A 20,565-nucleotide genomic window follows, 5' to 3' on the forward strand; every position below is an offset into this window, starting at 1 on the left:
TTTTAAGTAATCTTTTTAAAATTAATTAATTAATTTTTATATTTATTCTTGGCTGTGTTGGGTCTTCGTTTCTGTGCGAGGGCCTTCTCCAGTTGCGGCAAGCGGGGGCCACTTGTCATTGCGGTGCGCGGGCCTCTTCACCATCGCGGCCTCTCTTGTTGCGGAGCACAGGCTCCAGACGCGCAGGTTCAGTAATTGTGGCTCACGGGCCTAGTTGCTCCGCGGCATGTGGGATCCTCCCAGACCAGGGCTCGAACCCGTGTCCCCTGCATTAGCAGGCAGACTCTCAACCACTGCGCCACCAGGGAAGCCCTCACTTCCTCTTTTAACCCCTCTTTCTCCCCTCCACTCACTCTACTCCAGCCACTGGTGCTTCTCTGCTGTGCCTCAAACACATCAGCCACCCTCTTGCCACAGGGCCTTTGCAATGGCTGTTCCATATGCCTGGACACTCTTCCATGTCCTTCACATATTTCCTCAAATCTCACATTCTCTATTAAGAATGCAGAACACTTGTCCCCATCCTCCTGTGTGCCCCTAATCACTGCTCTGCTTTACTCTCCGCCTGCAAGTCCCCTCCACTTATCTTTTAACCTATCAAATAAATTACCTGTTATGTCTATCATTTCTTATCTGTCTCCCCCACTAGATTTAAGTCCTATGAGGGCAGGGATCTGTTTGGTTCACTGATATGCTCCAAGGGCCTAGAACAGTGCCTTGGCAGATAGTAGGTTTGCAATAAATATTTACTGTATAAATACATGACAGGCTACAGTCCCACTGGGCCCACTGTGAGGTGCTCCCAGGTAAAAATACCACGTTATCACCTGTGCCGCACTCGCCCCACACTGACCAGTGGACCTTGACACTGGGCCTAGGTTACATGCCACACCCTAGCTGGAAAACAAGTTTTTGCTTCTATTTTGGAGAGGTGGGATTCACAAGGTGAGAATTTTCCCCAATGTGGAAAGGTTGTTCAAATGGTACTAAAGCAGCCACAAAGCTAAGTCACTACATTGGGCTACTGAAAAACAACGAAATCATATTTTTCATCCATTTCCTGTTTCTTTAAGTAGTGAACACAAGGAATGCATTCAATTTAAATGAGAGTGAGGTGACAATTTATTAATACTTTCACAAAAAAAACAAAGTTTATCTTCCGTCATGTTGGAGGATATTGGCTTAATTCATATTATTATTCCCACTGATGTTTTACATAATATGGGACATATAAAATGTACTGCAAATAAAAGTTATTTTCATTCCAACAGAGAAGAAAATGACAGGTTCAAAAAATCAAGTTTAATATCAAAAGAAGTTGATATCAAAACATAAAAGTTTCTACATTTCAAAAAATGTGACAGTGAAAATATTACTAAACTTGTGATGAGTGAGATATACTTTATGGTGAGCCTCTGAAAACTTTTGCTTTGAAGTTGAATCTTCTGCTCATAAATAGTGCAAGCAGAGCAGACCTTTTCATATTCTGACAGAAGGTGAAGTTTAAGAGTCCTTTAGTTCAAATATCCATTAATTGTTCTTTGTCAGAAACACTCTTTAGAGTGTAAAACAGAAGCTCTTATTAAGAACAGGTGTCCAGCAGCCACGGCCCTGTCTTAGGGGGGTCTGTTTACTTGGAAGCCTCTGGCACTGTCAAGATTCCAGAGACAACCATCTTCCACTCTGTACAGCTGACATATAAGGACTCGAACCTGGCTTACAGCAGCAAGTCTGCTATTGCCCAGGGGAGTGCGACTTCTTGTATTTGTATATGAGCGCATCTGTTTTCCCAAGGCTAACTCTGTAGCATTCCACTGGCACCAAAGAGCCGAATGGTGGCATTCTGTCCAAGCACTCCTGGTTACTGGCTGCAAATGAAGATGACACTGGCTCTGATATGGCAGCTTTTTCTTCAGGATTCAAGCACTCTGTGCTTCCAGGTTTATCTGTGCGGCTGCCCTTGGAATTCAAAGGGACGCTGCTCTCTTCACAACCTTTAAGGCGCCTGTGGTGATCTTCGCTAAGCAACAACACAGTGGTCCCGCCAACACGAAGCACTCTGTAACAAAAAAAAATGGTAATTGGTAGGAGTATTTCCCCCTTTGTAGACAACACACAATCCCACTTTGTTTAAAATACTTGCTGTTTTTAATTTGAAATTTAATTTTATCTATTTAAATGCGAGGATTTTGATAATTAGGTAGTATCTTCCATAATGCATATTCATTATAGTAATTATGAAATCACTAGTACAAATCTGCTTTAATTATCTATTTTTACTCTATTTAAAAGGCAAGCCTCAAAGTAATTTGTAGTCACAGTTTAATAAATGAGTGTACAAAGGAAAAGACAAATGAAAGAATCCCGAGGAATCGGCGTATGTGAAAGGCAGCAGGCTGATGGCAGAAGAAAGTCACCAGGAAGGAGTGAGGACATGAACAAAGAAAGGGCAAAAGGGAAGATCAGAAAAAGAAGGGAAGACCTTGAAATGTCAGCTTGTGGAGGAGAATTCATTTTCTCAATCATCTGACCAAAGTCTGTATGGCACTTCTGTGGAAAAAGTGATGAAGGACATACTGTCCCCTGAGTTGCTAAAGAGAGGACTGAACAGTGGGAGAGAGAGGCAAGGGAAGAGTTAAAGGGTGAGGTGCTGCGGGAGCACCTTAGGTGGGACCCACACCCGGGCACTGAGCGTGGGGAAAACCCCCAGAGGATGAGAGCACCTGCAGCGGGTGTGAAGGCCAAGCAGGCGCGGGCCGGGCCGAGGGGCAGGGAGCGACTAGAGCAAGGGGGGTGCTGGAGGCCGAGAAAGGGGCGAAGACGGGGCGCAGCGGAGAGGAGGCGGCACTGAAGGTACTTCGGCTCAAGGGCAGGTCAGAGGGTGGCGGGAGGAGGGGGAGGGGAAGAGCTCTGTTTGTAATGTGCCGAGCTTGGGGGCCGACAGACAGCTGGACGTCCAGCCTGGAGGTGATGAGAAAGACCAGGGTTCGAGGTGGAGACTTCACAGTTTCCAGGAGTAAATGGCAGATGAAGCCATCATGGGGCATGAGATCACCTGGGGTGGCAGAACAGAGAGAGGAGAGACAAGGGGCCAAGGAACAGACTTAACATTCAAGGGAGGAGGAAGAGCCCATGAAACAGCCTAGGAGAAAGTCTGGACCACGGTGATGTCATGGAAGCCAGAAGAGTAGAGTTTCAAGAAAGGAATGAATAGTCTCAACAGCGTCAAATGCTACAGGACTAACAAGCGACGAGGGTATGAGAAGTTGTTAGTGACCCTGGGGGCAGCAATCTTAGTCGAGGGCAGGAGCCAACGCTGGTCTGCCGGAGTCAAGGGGGGGCGGGAAGGTGAGGAAGCAGGGATGGCGAGTGTAGACTTCTCTTTGAAGAAGCTCGGCTGTAGAGGTAAGGAAACCGGGCGACAGCTAGAGGACCAAGACTTAAGGGAAGCCCCTGCCACGCCCAGCAAAGACGTCAGGAGCTGAAGGAGCCGTCCCTTATCTAAACAGTCAGACCGTCTAGACGAGTCTGCCTCCAAACGACGTCACAGATTCGTCCACTTCCTCCTATGCTCGGGCTCCCCCTGCACTAGCGCAACCCGACAGGCCTGGTTCCCATTCTCGTCTCCATCTCCCCCACCTCCCCTTCCCAGTTTCCACACAGGACACAACTGCGGATCCCTGAGACCTCTCTCTCTTCCATTATACTTCAAAGAAACTCTCAACTCCCACTTGCTTGCTTCCCTTTGCCCACTATGCTTTCCACATGCCAGCCTCCCTTCTGGCCTCAGGACGTCCAGCCCTGTTGTTCGTGTGGCACTGACACCCACTCCCTTGTGCGCTTCTCATCATTCAGGTCCCAGAGCTCAAACACCATCTCCTTGGAGAGGCCTTTCCTGAGCATCTATCTAAGGTAGCCACTGCTTCTCTCTTAGTCACTCTCTGGCAAAAATGTCCTTTTTAGTTTCTTTCACGGTATCAATCATGATCTGAAATTATCCTGTTGATTTATTCATGATCTGTCTCCCCACGCTGGAGTGCCAGCCCTACGTGGGCAGAGGCTCTGTCCTGTTCACAGCCAAAGCCCCAGTGCCTAGTACAGCGGGTGGATATGCAAGGCCACAAAAGTGTCCTGGGAAGGGATGGCTAGATCTGGAAAGAACGAGGAGATGAACAGGTTGAAGATAAGAATGAGAAGTGGGCAGAGAACGATCCTTGAGGAGGTAGGAACGAAGGGGACAAACCCAGGCTACTGGGAGAGGAGGGGGCGAGATGAGGACAGATGTGGCTGTGCCAGGGGACAGAAACAAAAACCATACAAGTATCTCTAAACATGCAGGAGAAAACGTCATTAAGATAATAAATGAGATATAACTTTTTACCTACCACATTAACAAAAATAAAAGGACTACCATACTTAGGATGGCGAGATTAGGAGAAAATGAGTACTCCCAAAGACAAAAACTGGTATAACTTTCTTGACAGTAGTTTAGCAATAATGTATCAAAAATATGGAATGTACATAACCTTTGACCCAGCAATCTCACTTCTAGGAAATTATTCTAAGATATAAGAGTAGAAGCAGGAGCAGTAGTATAATAACAGTGACAATAATGGCAGTGACAGCGAATATTTATTGAGTACTTATTATGTGCCAGCCACTGTGTCAAATGCTTTGTATTATATATCATTTCATCCTCAGAATTCAAGTATATTCTGTTAGCACAGCCATTTTGCAGATGAAGAAACTGAGGCACTGTTAAGTAACTTGGTTATTACAGTAAGTTTGAAAAACTGGTGCAGAGATGTTCAGAGCGTTGTTCTTTATTAAAATGAAAAAGTGGGAGTCACCTAAATGCTCATCCCTATTATGTATACGGGCTACATAATGGTGTATCATGTACATTATAACAACTGATCAGAAAGGAGATTCACAACATATTTTTTGAGTGGAAAAAAAAAAAGGTTATACAGTACAGTAAATTAAGGATGATCCTATTTATGTATGGCTAGAATTGAAAACATGTTATCTATTTGTGTGTATGTCCATGGAACAATGTCTAGCAGGACATTCACCAATTAATTTATTGTAAATTTTTTCACATAATGGAGAAAATAAGAAAGTAAAAATCACCTGAAATCCTGCCACTCAGAGATGAACATTTTTGATAAATGTTCTTCTAGGCAACTTTCCATGATCATATACACATAATTTCTTACTAAGAAAGCTATTCAGAAATTATAAAGCAACATTTCCCAAATTGTATTCCTCTGAACACTAGTGTAGTATGAGAGATTATTTCTTGCTAAAAAAAAAACCAACAAGAATTATGTGGTCAATAAGTTGGGGGAAACTCTGTATCAAACAACACAAAAGAGATTTTTCTTTTGCATGTGAACCTGCAAGACTAGGGGTAGGTGATACAAATACCCAAATTATTTGAACTTGGAAGGCATTAGGCCTTAACCTTCTACCACTAATCTCTGTTCCAAGCAGTCTGGTATGTTCATTTTTTTTTTTTAAATGAGGTTTTTCTTTTTAACATTAATTAATTAATTTTTTTGGCTGTGTTGGGTCTTCGTTGCTGCGCGCGGGCTTTCTCTAATTGCGGCGAGCGGGGGCTACTCTTCGTTGCGGTGCACGGGCTTCTCATTGCGGTGGCTTCTCTTGTTGCGGGGCATGGGCTCTAGGCGCGCGGGCTCAGTAGTTGTGGCTCGCGGGCTCTAGAGCGCAGGCTCAGTAGTTGTGGTGCACAGGTTTAGTTGCTCTGTGGCATGTGGGATCTTCCCGGACCAGGGCTCAAACCTTTGTCCCCTGCATTGGCAGGGGGATTCTCAACCACTGCGCCACCAGGGAAGTCCTACTCACTGTTTTTTGAACACGCTTTTTGCTTCACTATTTACTCAAGAAATACTTGTTGACTATCTGTATGTATAAAACATGGTGCGGTCTCCTTGTTTATTCTTTGCAAATTTCTAAATTTCATTGAAATCATGTTTCTTCCATGAATCCACCTCAAGTCTTTTGGGGATGTAGTGACTTCTTCCTTCAAGCTTAGCAAGTTTAATTTCTAATTTTGCTCATCTGTTTTACACGGTTATATTTGAGAGGAAAGCGCAAATATTATACTTCTCTGAAGCGCTTTGCATACATGAAATTGTTATTGCTGAAATAAATTGAAGGAGGAAATAACTGACCAGAGCAATTATCTGTCTGGGAATTTAAAATTCTGATTGCATGTTCTTTCTTGAAGAATCCAGTGCTGTTTTACATTCAGGGCCAACTTTTTCCATTGCCTATTGTAAACAGGTTTACTGACCTCTTGTATTTTTTCTTATTTTTACTAACACAATTCCCCCTCACTTCCCTTCCATTTTCTATCTAGAGTCTTAAACTATTGGTAAACCACTGGGAAAAAAAGGTATGTGTACTTATATATATTTATATATATCCCCATCTGCTTTCCCAAAGCATTGGAAGTGGTTTACACTAAATAAGAGCTAACAGTTAGCACTTGTAGGTGCCTAGCACTGTTCTAAGAGCTTTAAATCCGCTGACTCCTCAGGATGATGCTGTGAAGCAGGTACTATTATTTCAAGACGAGGCATAGGGTGGTTCAGCAACGTGCCTGTGGCGGAAGAACTACTGAGTAATAGCGCCAAGATCACAGCCCAGGTGTTCCGGCTCCAAAGCTGGTGATCTTCACCACTACATTACACTACACGGCCTGTATGAAACCTCAAACCAGAAAAGTCAAAGGCCAAGGGCTTCCCTGGTGGCACAGTGGTTGAGAATCCGCCTGCCAATGCAGGGGACACGGGTTCGAGCCCTGGTCTGGGAAGATCCCACATGCCGCAGAGCAACTGGGCCCGTGGGCCACAATTACTGAGCCTGCGCGTCTGGAGCCTGTGCTCCGCAACAAGAGAGGCCGCGATGGTGAGAGGCCCGCGCACCGCGATGAAGAGTGGCCCCCACTTGCCACAACTAGAGAAAGCCCTCGCACAGAAACGAAGACCCAACACAGCCATAAATAAATAAATAAATAAATTAAAAAATAAAAATAAAAAAAGCACACCTTCTGGGTGATTCAGATGTCACTAAGCACATACATTTAAAAAAAAAAAGAAAGAAAAGAAAAGTCAAAGGCCAAACGATAAAGGCTGAGGGCAGGTGGCAAGGAAGCTTGGTCACAGGAGCAGGGAAAGTTCCTTATGTCCAAATACATAAACTTTGAACTGATTCTATGGAGGCACCTGAATTATGTGGGAAATCTTGAATGTCTTTCTGATTCTCAGGTAAAAAATTAAATTTCCTGAAACAATGTGAGGGCAGTCATATCTATTACTGCCTCATTTTCAGTCACCTAGAACAAAAACCAAAACTGGTCTAGAGAAAGTGAGGCTGGTCTAATTTTACTAAAGCTGAAAAGACTGTCTACTCCAAACACTGCCCTCCACTGACTTGTGGAAATGTTTAAAATACACAGCACTAGATCGTCAGGTAGGCTATGCCACCATCTCTGGTGGAAAGTTCAGGTTAACTGTAAATTTCCATATTAAGTGTAACATGCTCCCAGAGTAGTATCTCACAACGAGCTGGCTTCATAGTATACCTGGTGAGCTACCTCGCCAGCAAAGGCTGTGGTTATTAACCCTGGTGGCACAACAGAATCACCTCGGGGGCCATTAAGAAATACCAATGCCCAGATTCTACCCCGGACCAGTTAAGTCAGCCTCGGTGGGGAGGAGTGGAGGATGGGCATCAGTATTTTTCAGAAGCTCCTGAAATGATGTTAAAATGAAGTCAGAGTTACAAAATCTCGAGGGGAATGTGCTGTCAGGCAGAAGGGGATATAGGAGCTCAGGAAATGTCTGAACTACAGGTGCTGAGATCCCAGGTGATGTCATGAGTTAGGTAACTGCGTAACAGGGTTACATACAGACTCTTGACCGTGTGTGTTATCCTGCACCATCAAATGCTCAGTTGAGACAATTTAATATGAACTGACTCCTTATCCATGTCCTTTCATTCCTCTGTGAAAGGTTCTCCCTTTTATCAACTGAAATGATCAGGAAAATACATATTCAGGCCTCACTGTTTGAACCTCTCCAAGAAATACTTTCCCTGAGGTTGACCTCAGAAACACTACATGAATAGCACCTTTGCATTTTCATTTAACAATCAACAGTGAAGGTGTCCATTCTATGTGACTGAATGTTCTGTATGTAAATTCTGTTCTGCTGCTTAGTAGCTCTGTGATCTTGAGAAAGATAATCTTTCTGGGTCCCAGGTTCTCTCCAGTAAAGTGTGGGGGATTAACACACAGGAGGCAGGGTTTTGGGGAGAATTAGAAGTAAATATGTAAATTAACTAGCTCAGAAACTGAAATATGTCATTGTTTTACATATTCAAATTTCAGGCAGTAATGAAAAATTAATATCTTTTCCTGAATAAACTTATAGTATGATGATATAGAATAACTATTTCAATTATAAACTTCTGATTTGAAACCTTAGAAAATTAAGCTATAAAAACTGGGAAATTACTAAAATGCAATCAAATCTTAAGAGCTACGATACATTTTGGTTAAATGGCCAATAGCTCAAAAATTATGGAAATAAATTCAACAACTTACCTTTCCATTTCTTGTATAATGTGTTTGATGTCTTTTCCTAACTTAAACTTTTTCCCAAATGGAATATCGGAAATAATAATATCGACACTTTCTGAAGGCAATGGCAATTCTGAAACACAAAAATGAGAGAATCTTATTACAGTAAGTTCAAACATTTGCAACCTAAATATGACAAAACTGAAGTACACTGGATTATTTTTGCATATTAAATAAAATTTAGGGTTGCTAATATTGTTTCTAAGGAATTACAAGATCCTGAAAGGCTTTCATAATCACTAAAGATAGATGGCATAGTTGTTGTATTCCGTTCTTTGAAAAGTGGTTTTTTAGGTATTGGTATAATAAAATATGACATAAGCACAATTTTAAATTAACCAGGAAATTCAACTCTTTAAACATATTACATGAATAGGTAATTACTAGATCTAAGAAGAAATATATTAGGATGTCTAGAAAGACCTTTTACAAAATTACATCCTATAACTTTCATTTTTCTTTTATGATCATATATAAAATTTTGCATGTTGATCTATTTGTTTTTAAGAGAGGTGGCCCATAGCTTTCATTGTGTTTTTAAAGGAGACTCAAAGGGTTAAGAACATCTACTTAAGTCCTAAGACTAGAGAAAAGGCTAAACAATCAATAATCAACAAAATGAATATCGTCTCTAAAACGAAATATAGTGTTTGATTATCAAATCTAAATTTCCTTCTCAACTTTACAACTTATTCTCAGAAATTAGATTACCATAAGATAATCTTACCTACACCCAATCTTAACTTCCACATTTTCTGAGTATACTTTGCACTTTCCAATTATTTTACTTCCACCACCATCTAAACTAAGTTAGATAATCATTTTTATTTTGGAGAGCATCTAATTCTATAGAAGCGCAATAGAATTTAAATAGTCTTTACTATCTGAATACAATACAAATTTCTGTTGGCGAGAAATTTAAAAACAAAATAAAAAATCCTGCTATCTGGCAAAGTCTAATGAACACGTGCTAATCTTTCCTAGTTCTGACCTTACCTGAGATTAGTAGAAGAGCAGGTTGTTAGAAAACAAGTAACGGGATAATATTCTGTTCGGGCTAGGCAGGAAATCTTTTCTCCAGGTCACGTTCTGACTTCATGCCTTTGGTTTTAGGTTACTGATATAGGACACATCCATTTGAACACTGTTAACTATACTTTTTGTGAAACTACTGAAGACGATGAACAGACATGGTTATCAAACGTTTCTACTTGAGGAACCCGGCAGTAACTTACTCCCGAGATTGAGCCCAAGTCTTTGGTCTACTTACACACACACTCATACAAGAGTTGCCCATCTTCAGATTTGGTGACATTTTTTCCCCTTCTGGTTGGTGTCTATTTTTATTTGCAACTTTTCTACTCTGTATCATATAATTTGCCGAACTGCTTTAAATCATTTTAGAAGCTGAAGGAATAAACTTCACCAAGATAGAAGAGAGTAACTTTTTACAAAGTTCTAGAACTGAGTGGTGTCATCTTCCAATAGAACATAAAATAATCTGAACTTTTGTTGATGTGGCTTTTGTTGTGTAGTCTCTGGTGTCAGACAGCTTGCATGTGGCTCTGCCACTTACTAGCTATGCGACTTTGGGAAATTACTGCTTCAGTTTTCTCATCTGTAAAATGGGATAAGACTACCCATCTCAGAAGTTAACAAGCGAGGAACTCACGGAAAGTATTTAAAACAGTGCCTGGCATGTAATGAGCACTCAGTAACTGTCAGCTATTGTCATTATTTACAATGTCCTCTCTGAGGTGTATAAGGAGATGACAGCCAGGTGGAGACCAGTGGCTCAGAATCCTTCAGGGAGGCTCTGCAGAACTTCGCAATTCCTTGTCACAGCGCCTCAAAGGCCTAGGTGGGGCAACTACTTCCAGATGGGCCTCTTTCCAACTCACCTTCCCTTTAGCAGTGGTTCTCAAAGTGTGTCCCCAGAGAAGCAGCATCAGTATCACCTGGGAACTACACATGCAAACTCGCGGGGCCCCCAGCCAAACCTATTTAGTGCGTATCAGAATCGACTGAAGGGCTTTGGTGGAACACACACTGTTGGCACCGCCTCCAGAGTTTCTGATGCAGAAACTCCGAAAATCACGAGCACTTGACCCGTAAAATTAAACATGCAGTAAAATCTTTTAAATTATTAAATGTTTAAACTGTCTGTGAACAAAGAGTTTGTAACTAAGGAGATAAAATTCTGAAATAGAAACAGAACTCAAAACAAGTAAAAAAATCATCTCTTTTTTACATCTCTGCAGGATGATTCAAGAACATGAAAAAAATTTTAAAAGACTGGTATGTCTTGAACAAAAACTGTCCTATTTACTCCCTCCTTCTGGGAGAAAAATAAGAACTGCTTAAAACCAGGATTATGGCCCTAAGATGTGTTATTCCAAAAGGTTTTAAGAGCCTTTAAGATATCTTTCTATGTGTCTACTTAGACAACAGACAAGGTAAATTGAGCACTTTTATAAAATTGGGCACACCCTTTTTCTATTTTCTTTAATTGTACTTTGTTTGTTATTCTTTCCACCGTCCAGGTTTGTAACAATGGAATTCTGTCCTGTAATTCTCAGTTGTTCAAAATTAGTTGTATATTTGATTCAATCCTCATGACCATTTTACCTTGGCTTTCTCTATTCCTCAGTTGGTTCATCTCTTAAATATCTGGATTTTATTAATTTTTTTCCCCCTCAGAAATGCTTATTACTGAAATGTTGCCTGAACTTTTTTATATTTGAAAATATCTCTATACTAAAATGACATCTTGGTTGGGAGTGATATTTCTGGGTCCCACTTTGCCTCAGTAACCTTGTAAGTAGCCACTATTCCACTGGCTATTGCTCTACCACTTTGTTTCTTTCCATCACGGCCAGATTTTGAAGTTTATTGCATTAGATTATGTGCTTTCCTTATTTGGTTGCTGCTGGTGAAATTTTTTCCCTTTTATTTATACTATTCTTTTTCTGATTTCATTAAATACAGGCGACTACAAATATTTCAATGAAGTTGAAGTTTCAATCTGTCTTCTTCATCCATGAGTCTTGAATATGCAAAATGTAGTTTGGCATCTGGATCTGGTCACCATTTAATTTATAGTCCAAACAGAAATCTTTATTTATTTATTGAAGTATAGTTGATTTACAATGATTCAGGTATACAGCACAGTGATTCAGTTTTTTTATATATATAAATATATATATAAAAGAATATATATATATATATATATTCTTTTTCAGATTCTTTTCCATTATAGCAAACAGAAACATTTTTGAGAACAAAGAGGTTAGAAATAAAATTATATACTTTTTGAGATATTGATTGTCTAAAAATTGGTTTATTACTATGGTGAACCTAAAAAATAACATATCTGGCATAGTGAAGTTTTTTTTAATTAATTTTTTTTATTGGAGTATAGTTGATTTACAGTGTTGTGTTAGTGAAGTTTTTTTTTTAATAAAAACTTAAAATATTATTTAACATTAAAAATAAGTGAAATACTCTGTACTCGTATGCTGAGCAGTTTCTTAGATGCATCAGCTCTAATACCATGTCATAACTGGCATTTTTCAGAAGAAGGTAGTATTTTTTTTAAAATATGGACTTCTAAAATTTTTCGTACACTTGCCTGCAACATTCTTCAAAGTTTCATTTTTATGGTTGATAGTACGGTAGAGCTCAGAGTAAATTCTGCTAAATGGAGGAGACTCTCAATTCTATTTTTTTTCATTGGGAAAGTGTAAATATCTCAGCCCTCTGGTTCAGTCTCTCCATTCAGAGTGCCTTTGACAAATATTTTCACAACACAAAACGCAAATAAGTTATCTCTATTATTCTTTTAATTGTTATGCCAAATTTAGAGGCTGTAAACTCTAAGCCTTCTCAATTTCATTCCATTCCATTCTAGAATATACATTTAACCAATTAAAATTAAGGAAGCCATTAGAAGATTCTTCCTATAATATACCCAAGGTGTATTTACAAATTTCAGAATAAATACTGCGCATAATTGAGCTCTCACTGTTTTAATTTGTTCATTTCTTCCTTGGTGTTTGTAGGGATAGATTTTAATGTCCTGTTGCCAGTTTTGTTTTTAATAACTGCGATTCATCAAAACTTTCAAAAACTTAAGGTTTTTGGCACTCCATTTGTTGAATTCTTTGATTACAGATTTCCAATGAAATTTGAAAAAAATGCAACTGCAATTAGGCAACTTGTTTATTTTAAAAGTTTATAGCACAATTATGAGATACCCTGGCTGATTTACAAAGTAATTCTTCAAAGGCTTCAACATTTTTTAAAACATTGAAGTATAGTTGATTTACAATATTGTGCCAATCTCACTGTACAGCAAAGTAACTCAGTTATACACATATATACATTCTTTTTTATGTTCTTTTCCATTACGGTTTATCCCAGGAGATTGGATATAGTTCCTTGTGCTGTACGGTAGGACCTTGTTGTTTATCCATCCTAAATGTAATAGTTTGCATCTACCAACCCCAAACTCCCAGTCCATCCCACTCCCTCCCCCTCCCCCTTGGCAACCACAAGTCTGATCTCTACGTCTTTGAGTCTGTTTCTGTTTTGTAGATAGGTTCATTTGTGCCATATTTTAGATTCCACATATAAGTGATATCATATGGTATTTGTCTCTTTTTTTAAAAAATAAATTTTGTTTTACTTTTGGCTGCATTGGGTCTTTGTTGCTGAGCGTGGGCTTTCTCTAATTGCAGCAAGTGAGGGTTACTCTTCGTTGTGGTGCGTGGGCTTCTCATTGTGGTGGCTTCTCTTGTTGCGGAGCATGGGCTCTAGGTTCGTGGGCTTCAGTAGTTGTGGCCTGTGGGCTCTAGAGTGCAGGCTCAGTAGTTGTGGCGCACGGGCTTAGTTGCTCCATGGCATGTGGAATCTTCCTGGACCAGGGCTTGAACCCATGTCCCCTGCATTGGCAGGCGGATTCTTAACCACTGCACCACCAGGGAAGTCCCTGTCTTTCTCTTTCTGACTTACTTTACTTGGTATGGTAATCTCTAGTTGCATCCATGTTGCTGCAAATGGCATTATTTCATTCTTTTTTTACGGCTGAGTAGTATTCCATTGTATATACATGTACCACGTCTTTAGCCATTCATCTGTCGTTGGACATTTAGGTTGTCTTCATGTTTTGGCTATTGTGAATAGTGCTATGAACATAGGGGTGCATGTATTTCTTTGAATTATACTTTTGTCCAAGTATATGTCCAGGAGTGGGATTGCTGGATCACATGGTAATTCTATTTTTAGTTTTCTGAGGACCCTCCATACTGTTTTCCGTGGTTGCTGCACCAACTTACATTCCCACCAACAGTGTAGGAGGGTTCCCTTTTCTCCACATCTTCTCCAGCACTTGTTGTTTGTAGACTTTTTAATGATGGCCATTCTGACCAGTGTGGGGTGGTACCTCACTGTAGTTTTGATTTGCATTTCTCTAATAATTAGTGACGTTGGGCACCTTTTCATGTGCCTACTGGCCGTCTGTATGTCTTCTCTGAAGAAATGTCTATTAAGGTCTTCTGCCCACTTTTTTGATTGGGTTGTTTTTTTGTTGTTGAGTTGTATGAGCTGTTTGTGTATTTTGGAGATTAAGCCCTTGTCAGATGCATCATTTGCAAATATCTTCTCCCATTCCGTAGGTTGTCTTTTTGTCTTTTTTTTTTTAATGCTTTCCTTTGCTGTTCAAAAACTTGTAAGTTTGATTAGGTCCCACTTGTTACTGTTTTTATTTCTATTGCCTTGGGAGACTGACCTAAGAAAACACTGGTACAATTTATGTCAGGGAATGCTTTGCCTATGCTCTCTTCTAGGAATTTTATAGTGTCGTGTCTTATGTTTAAGTCTTTAAGCCATTTTGAGTTTATTTTTGTGCATGCTCTGAGGGTGTGTTTTAACTTTATTGATTTACATGCAGCTGTCGAACTTTCCCAACACCACTTGCTGAAGAGACTTTTTCCCATTTTATATTCTTGAAAGGCTTAAACATTTTTAAACCTACCTAATGATGGGCAAGCAAATAAAGCATGTACTGTCATGCTGAATTACTTTTTTTGCATTCAACCATCTTTATCACAGATAGCCTGCAGTTCAGTTACTCTGCATATATTAAAATTTTTTTTTTTAAAAGTCTGTTATTTTGATAACTTAAGTTTCTATTTCAATTCAGAACATCACAGCTTGTTTGGAGGTAATTATGAATTATGTAGGTACCATGTCAAATTCCAAGTACATTTCTGCTTCACGGGTTACTTTATTTAATAAGAACATTAATTTTCACCATGATGCTGTGGTCCACCAAATAATGCATAAACAGACACACATGCAGTGCTGAGCTGAATTTACAGTAGCATTCAAAATAATGAAAGATGTTTCATCTCTGACAGAAAAAACTTCCTAAATTTCCAAGAATTGGGGGAAAAAAGAAAGCTAAACCACTACTGGAATTGACTTAGCTGATCTTCTTTTTGAAGCATCTGATAACACTGATACAAAAATGGCAACATTAACCTTTCTGCAGAGGTCTTCTGCTAATGGAGCCAACATATTAATAGCTATAGCTTCATTTTATTTATGTACATAAGAAAATTTGGAATTAAAAATGAGCAAAATTAATTTAGAAGAGTGGTCATTTGATCTAAATGAAAAGTCATGTTTCACAGAGTGATATTTAAATGCAGTTCTTTCAGCTGCATGTGATAAATACTTAATTTTGGCTCAGTCTCCTTAAAATAATGACTAAATTTTGAAGTAAATGCTAGATGCTTCTATGAACAGATTTGTTTCATTTGATTAGTGCTATCATCATGGCCCTCACAGTGGATGATAAATGGTAATAAACATTTTACTCAAGTTATCTGTTCATCAACAGCTTTCTTGAGAAATATAAACTTTTTCATTAAATATGCACTTTTAAAACCTAACTGCTGCTGAGTTTGTTACAGAATAGTAGCATTACCAAATAATAAAAAGGGATTTATACCATATGATAAACCATAAAGCCATTGTAGCAAAAACACTCAAACTCTCTATGGTGAGCTTCTTACCCCCTATTTCCCACACATATTTCACACACACCTAACCCATCACTTCCTACATTTCCCCCTGACTCCCCAAATGCCAGGGCATCCTGGCAGCTTCAAGAATCTTGCAGAATATGGTGTGGGCCACAACACATTTGAGTAGAACACCGAGGGCCAGGTAAGCAGGGGCAGGACTGGTATTAGAGGAAAACTCACACTAATAAGAAAGAAAATGCAACCACCACATTATGGGGAGCTTATGGGTGTAGAAAAAAGCATGCCTTATATCTACAAGTGTAGAGAGGAAGGCAGAGATGTGACTGAGAACAAAGCACAGTTATTACCAATAATCTTATTATACGCTCTTTCACTGAATGTGACAGGCTATAGAATGTCTAGTTAGAAGGAGTGAAAACATTCCCCTTTTTTCACCTGCCTATAATTTTGTCATTTTAGTTAATCATTCGTGTGTTTCTTTTGCTCAAATCTGTATATATATTATACTGAGAATGTAAGTGTTTCTGTAGATTTTTAAAAAGCCTAATCAATGACTAATTATTTCCTAAGATAGCCTGCAACATAATATTCATTTGGTTCCAAATTTTCATGATGATCAAAACTTAGGAATAAACACGTGCAAAATTTCTGCATGTTAAAGGATTATCTCATCTTATATTAATTAGTAGAGGGTTATAAGATAAAGTGAATGTTACTAAAAAAGTAGAAAAAAATAAGGCCATTAATGCATACAGAGCATGAAGACAGTGATTCTGCAAAAGCACAAATCACGGTAGGAGTTTTATTGAATACTAATGTTCCTAGCTGTATCCATGCTTACAGAAGTCTTTAATTCATGCTGTGTGTCAGACACTGGACTCCATGTAGTTACGTAATACATTCTCACTACGGCCCTATGAAGTAGGTACTAGCTTCATATTATAGATGAGAAAATACAGAGAGGTCCAGTGTTTTGCTGAAGGCCGCATAGTGAAGAAAGAACAGTGGATCCAGGATTTATACTCAGTTTGATTCTGAAGTTCGTATGTGCTCTCATTATAGTAAGAGGTGTGAGATCCTTGTGTAGAAATACAATTCTAAATTGTATTTAGGATTAGAGCTTTAAAAGGTAAAACCAAATTAATGAAGAAAATATACAAAGAATAAATGCTGGAGAGGGTGTGGAGAAAAGGGAACCCTCTTGCACTGTTGGTGGGAATGTAAATTGATACAGCCACTAGGGAGAACAGTATGGAGGTTCCTTAAAGCACTAAAAATAGAATTACCATATGACCCAGCAATCCCACTACTAGGCATATACCCTGAGAAAACCATAATTCAAAAAGAGTCATGTACCAATGTGTTCATTGCAGCACTATTTACAATAGCCAGGACATGGAAGCAACCCAAGTGTCCACTGACAGATGAATGGATAAAGAAGATGTGGCACATATATACAATGGAATATTACTCAGCCATAAAAAGAAACGAAACTGAGTTATTTGTAATGAGGTGTATGGACCTAGAGTCTGTCATACAGAGTGAAGTAAGTCAGAAAGAGAAAAACAAATACCGTATGCTAACACATATATATGGAATCTAAAAGAGAAAAAAAAAAGGTTCTGATGAACCTAGGGGCAGGACAGGAATAAAGACGCAGACGTAGAGAATGGACTTGAGGACATGGGGAGGGGGAAAGGTAAGCTGGGATGAAGTGAGAGAGTGGCATGGACATATATACACTACCAAATGTAAAATAGAGAGCTAGTGGGTAGCAGCCACATAGCACAGGGAGATCAGCTCGGTGCTTTGTCACCACCTAGAGGGGTGGGATAGGGAGGATGGGAGGGAGACACAAGAGGGAGGGGATATGGGGATATATGTATACATATAGCGGATTCACTTTGTTATACAGCAGAAACTAACACACCATTGTAAAGCAGTTATACTCCAATAAAGTTGTTAAAAAAAAAAAGAAAATAAACACTTGTACACTTGTATCTAGCTAGAATGTCCACCTCTAAAGTAGAGGTATGCAATGAAGGGGTACTTATTAAATAGTTAATATTGGCCCCTACGTACACAAGATATATAATCCCCCTAGACTGACTTTTAATATTAAAAGGCTGTGATGTTCAAATAATTTAAAACAGATGTTTTATTCTTTCCTCCAGAAAGTTATCTTGAAAACCAGTAATTCACAAAAGAAAAATCTACAAATGACATAAAGTGAAAAAGGTTTTATCTCACTAGTAATTAAAAGTAAATTTTACAAATTTTTACCAGATTTGTAAAGAGTTTAAAAAATCGTAATAGAACGATAATATCCAGCCTCAGCAGAGGTTGAGGGAATGTGCACTATAATGGCCACACCCGGTCTGGTGTGACCTGTTACAACTCCCATCCTCACGTGCTCTGCCTTCCCGTCACCAGGAGTGCCCGTCCCGCCACTTGTGCACTGCGTCCCATCCTTTCTTGGGGGCTGTGAGTGTATCAGATGAGCAATTCTCTCTCTCCTACACTGTCGAGTCTCTCCTGTTTATCTGTTCATTCTCTTTAGCGCAAGAACGTGTTGTACTTTTTTAAAAAAGTGAATTCTCTCTTCAAAAAAATCCCTGCTTGATGCCTAACCTCACCACTTTCTGTTACCGCCCCACCTCTCTGCGCCCCTTACCAGTCAAACTGCCCAGAAGAATGACCAGGACTCGCCACCTTCAGGTCGCCTTCCCCCATCATCCTCTCCAGGACCCGCTCAGGCAGCCAGGTCTGTGTTCCTGATGCTCCACGGACACGGCCAGGCCGTATTTTGCTTCACCACCGGCAGCATCTGACACAGCTGATGCTTCTTCCTCAGATTCTCTCTTACCTTCTCATCACTGGCTGTTCCTTTACTAGATTCTCACCCTCCAGAACGCTAAGCATCTCATCCTCAGAGAAAGCCTCTCTTTTCTCTATTTGTACTTATTTCCTAGGCCATCTCGTGGATTTAAATGTTATCTGTACTAGTGATGTCCATCTCCTCCCCTAAACTCCAGATCTGTATACTGACCTTCTACACTGACATCTTCTCCATGTGGTGTCTAATCATCACGTGGAACTGAACAGGCCCCAAACGCCAACTTGTTCCGCCTGCGGTTTTCCCCAACTCAGTAAATGGCAACACCACCCTCTAGCTGCTCAAGTCAGAAAGCTCAGTCATCCTTGTTCTTTTCCTCACACTTAATCCACCAGCAAATCCTGTTGGTTCTACCTGCAGAAAATATATATACATATCTCTGACCTCTACTTAACACCTCCACCAATACCACTTTGCCCCAAGCCACCACCATTTCTTACCTGGATTATTGCAATAGTCTCGTAACTAGTCTCTTAGTTTCAATCATTGCCCTACTGTTGTCTCTTCTTAACACAGCAGTTAGAGTGATCTTTTAAAAAAGTAGGATTTATTTGGCTATTTGGTGTCATAGAGAACTTTTTTCTTAAAATTTTCTTTTTTTAATAACAGTTGAGCACTTATACTTGATTTTAAAGTGAAATCTTATGGGAAATGCCCCAAACATGAGAACTGATGAAAGTGGAGTTGGGAGCGCAGCAACGTTCTGATGGGCAAATCAGTGCTTCCTTCCTCATGCTGCTAAGGCACTTTGGCGACTGTACAGGGTATGAAAGACCACTGCTCTGGAACAACTTATAGAGCTATTCCATTTTTCTTGAAGGTCTCAAAAATATAGCTTTCTTAAAGAAATTAGGGTATATGAAAACTTGATTTCAGTCTAATCACCCCTCGGCTTCCTCTAGAAAATTGTGTCTTATGCACAGAGTCCTGTTAAAAACCTTGACAGAAAGGTTGAAAAGATAGTCATTGATAGCAAACAACTATGAGATCTCAATCAACAGTACAATTTCTTCTTTGACGCTGCTTTATTACTCATTTATATAAAAGTTATCCTAATATTTTCTTCTTGTTAATAACTCATCTCTACTACTTTTCTACTATAATAAAAATTTGTTTAAACAATATTCTGTTCCTCTAGATTACGGATTCAATACTGGGACTTATCTACCACCTATTCTCTCATTCTCATGTCAAGAGAATACGTTTTCTTAGCTGGGAATTAAATGTGGTCACTTTTAAGGGAGAAAGGTGCACTAAGGGAAAAAAAAGAAGGAATGTGAGGCTTCTCTCAAACAGTCTAAATACCTTGGGCCTTAGGGAAATATTATTTGGACTCCACAGACTTGATTCCTCGTCATGTTTCTTGCTGCTGATTCCACATCAGTAAACTGGGAGTTTCCCTCTACCTCACAGGGTGACCAATTGTCCTGGTTTGCCCCAGACTTCCCTGGTTTTAGCCCTGAAAGTAGTACTGGTTTAGCAAACTGGGAAGTTGGTCACCTTACTCCCTATATCACAGGAATACTGTCCAATGAGGCAAGGAGAAGGTAAGATAATTCAAAACATTTCATATACTTTATCTGAAAGAATCCACAGAGCTGCTATTATTATTATTATTCTGTTTATTTTATGCCTATACTAAGTGACCCCTGGTTATGATGTGAGAAATGGTTCAGATCCAACAAACACATCTTAAGAAGGCATGCCTTTACTTACATGCTTAGGGAAACTACATAAATACTGTTCCTGATCATGAATCATTTGAAGAATTAAAAAGTTACAATTATCATATTGGAAGTAAACTGAGTATTGGCGCCACAGATGTATTACAGGGTATAAACAATTCAACCTTTATATATGAAAAGTGAGTCCTGTTTTGCATTATGATTCTAAATGTATTTGCAAACGTTCATTTCCCCCAAATGTTTGCATTTTTAATATCTTAC

General features: G+C 39.5%; 1 protein-coding gene across 5 annotated transcripts in view; it reads right to left on the reverse strand.

Moving 5' to 3' along the window:
• Positions 1-1,264: 1,264 nt before the first annotated feature.
• THUMPD2 (THUMP domain containing 2) overlaps positions 1,265-20,565 on the reverse strand; it is a 45,505-nt gene continuing 26,204 nt past the window's right edge. For 4 of the 5 annotated variants that reach the window (XM_061211161.1, XM_061211163.1, XM_061211162.1 and 1 more), the window contains 2 exons: positions 8,636-8,744; positions 1,265-2,059 (listed from right to left, as the gene is read on the reverse strand). In XM_061211161.1, coding sequence (XP_061067144.1) covers positions 1,735-2,059; positions 8,636-8,744 — 434 coding nt within the window. In that variant the 3' untranslated portion in view covers positions 1,265-1,734. Of the gene's footprint in view, positions 2,060-8,635; positions 8,745-18,578; positions 18,974-20,565 lie in introns of those variants that run through there. The other variant, XM_061211165.1, reaches the window with a different exon arrangement.

This window comes from Eubalaena glacialis, chromosome 14, assembly GCF_028564815.1.
Source record: "Eubalaena glacialis isolate mEubGla1 chromosome 14, mEubGla1.1.hap2.+ XY, whole genome shotgun sequence".
In the NCBI taxonomy this organism is placed as follows: domain Eukaryota; kingdom Metazoa; phylum Chordata; class Mammalia; order Artiodactyla; family Balaenidae; genus Eubalaena; species Eubalaena glacialis.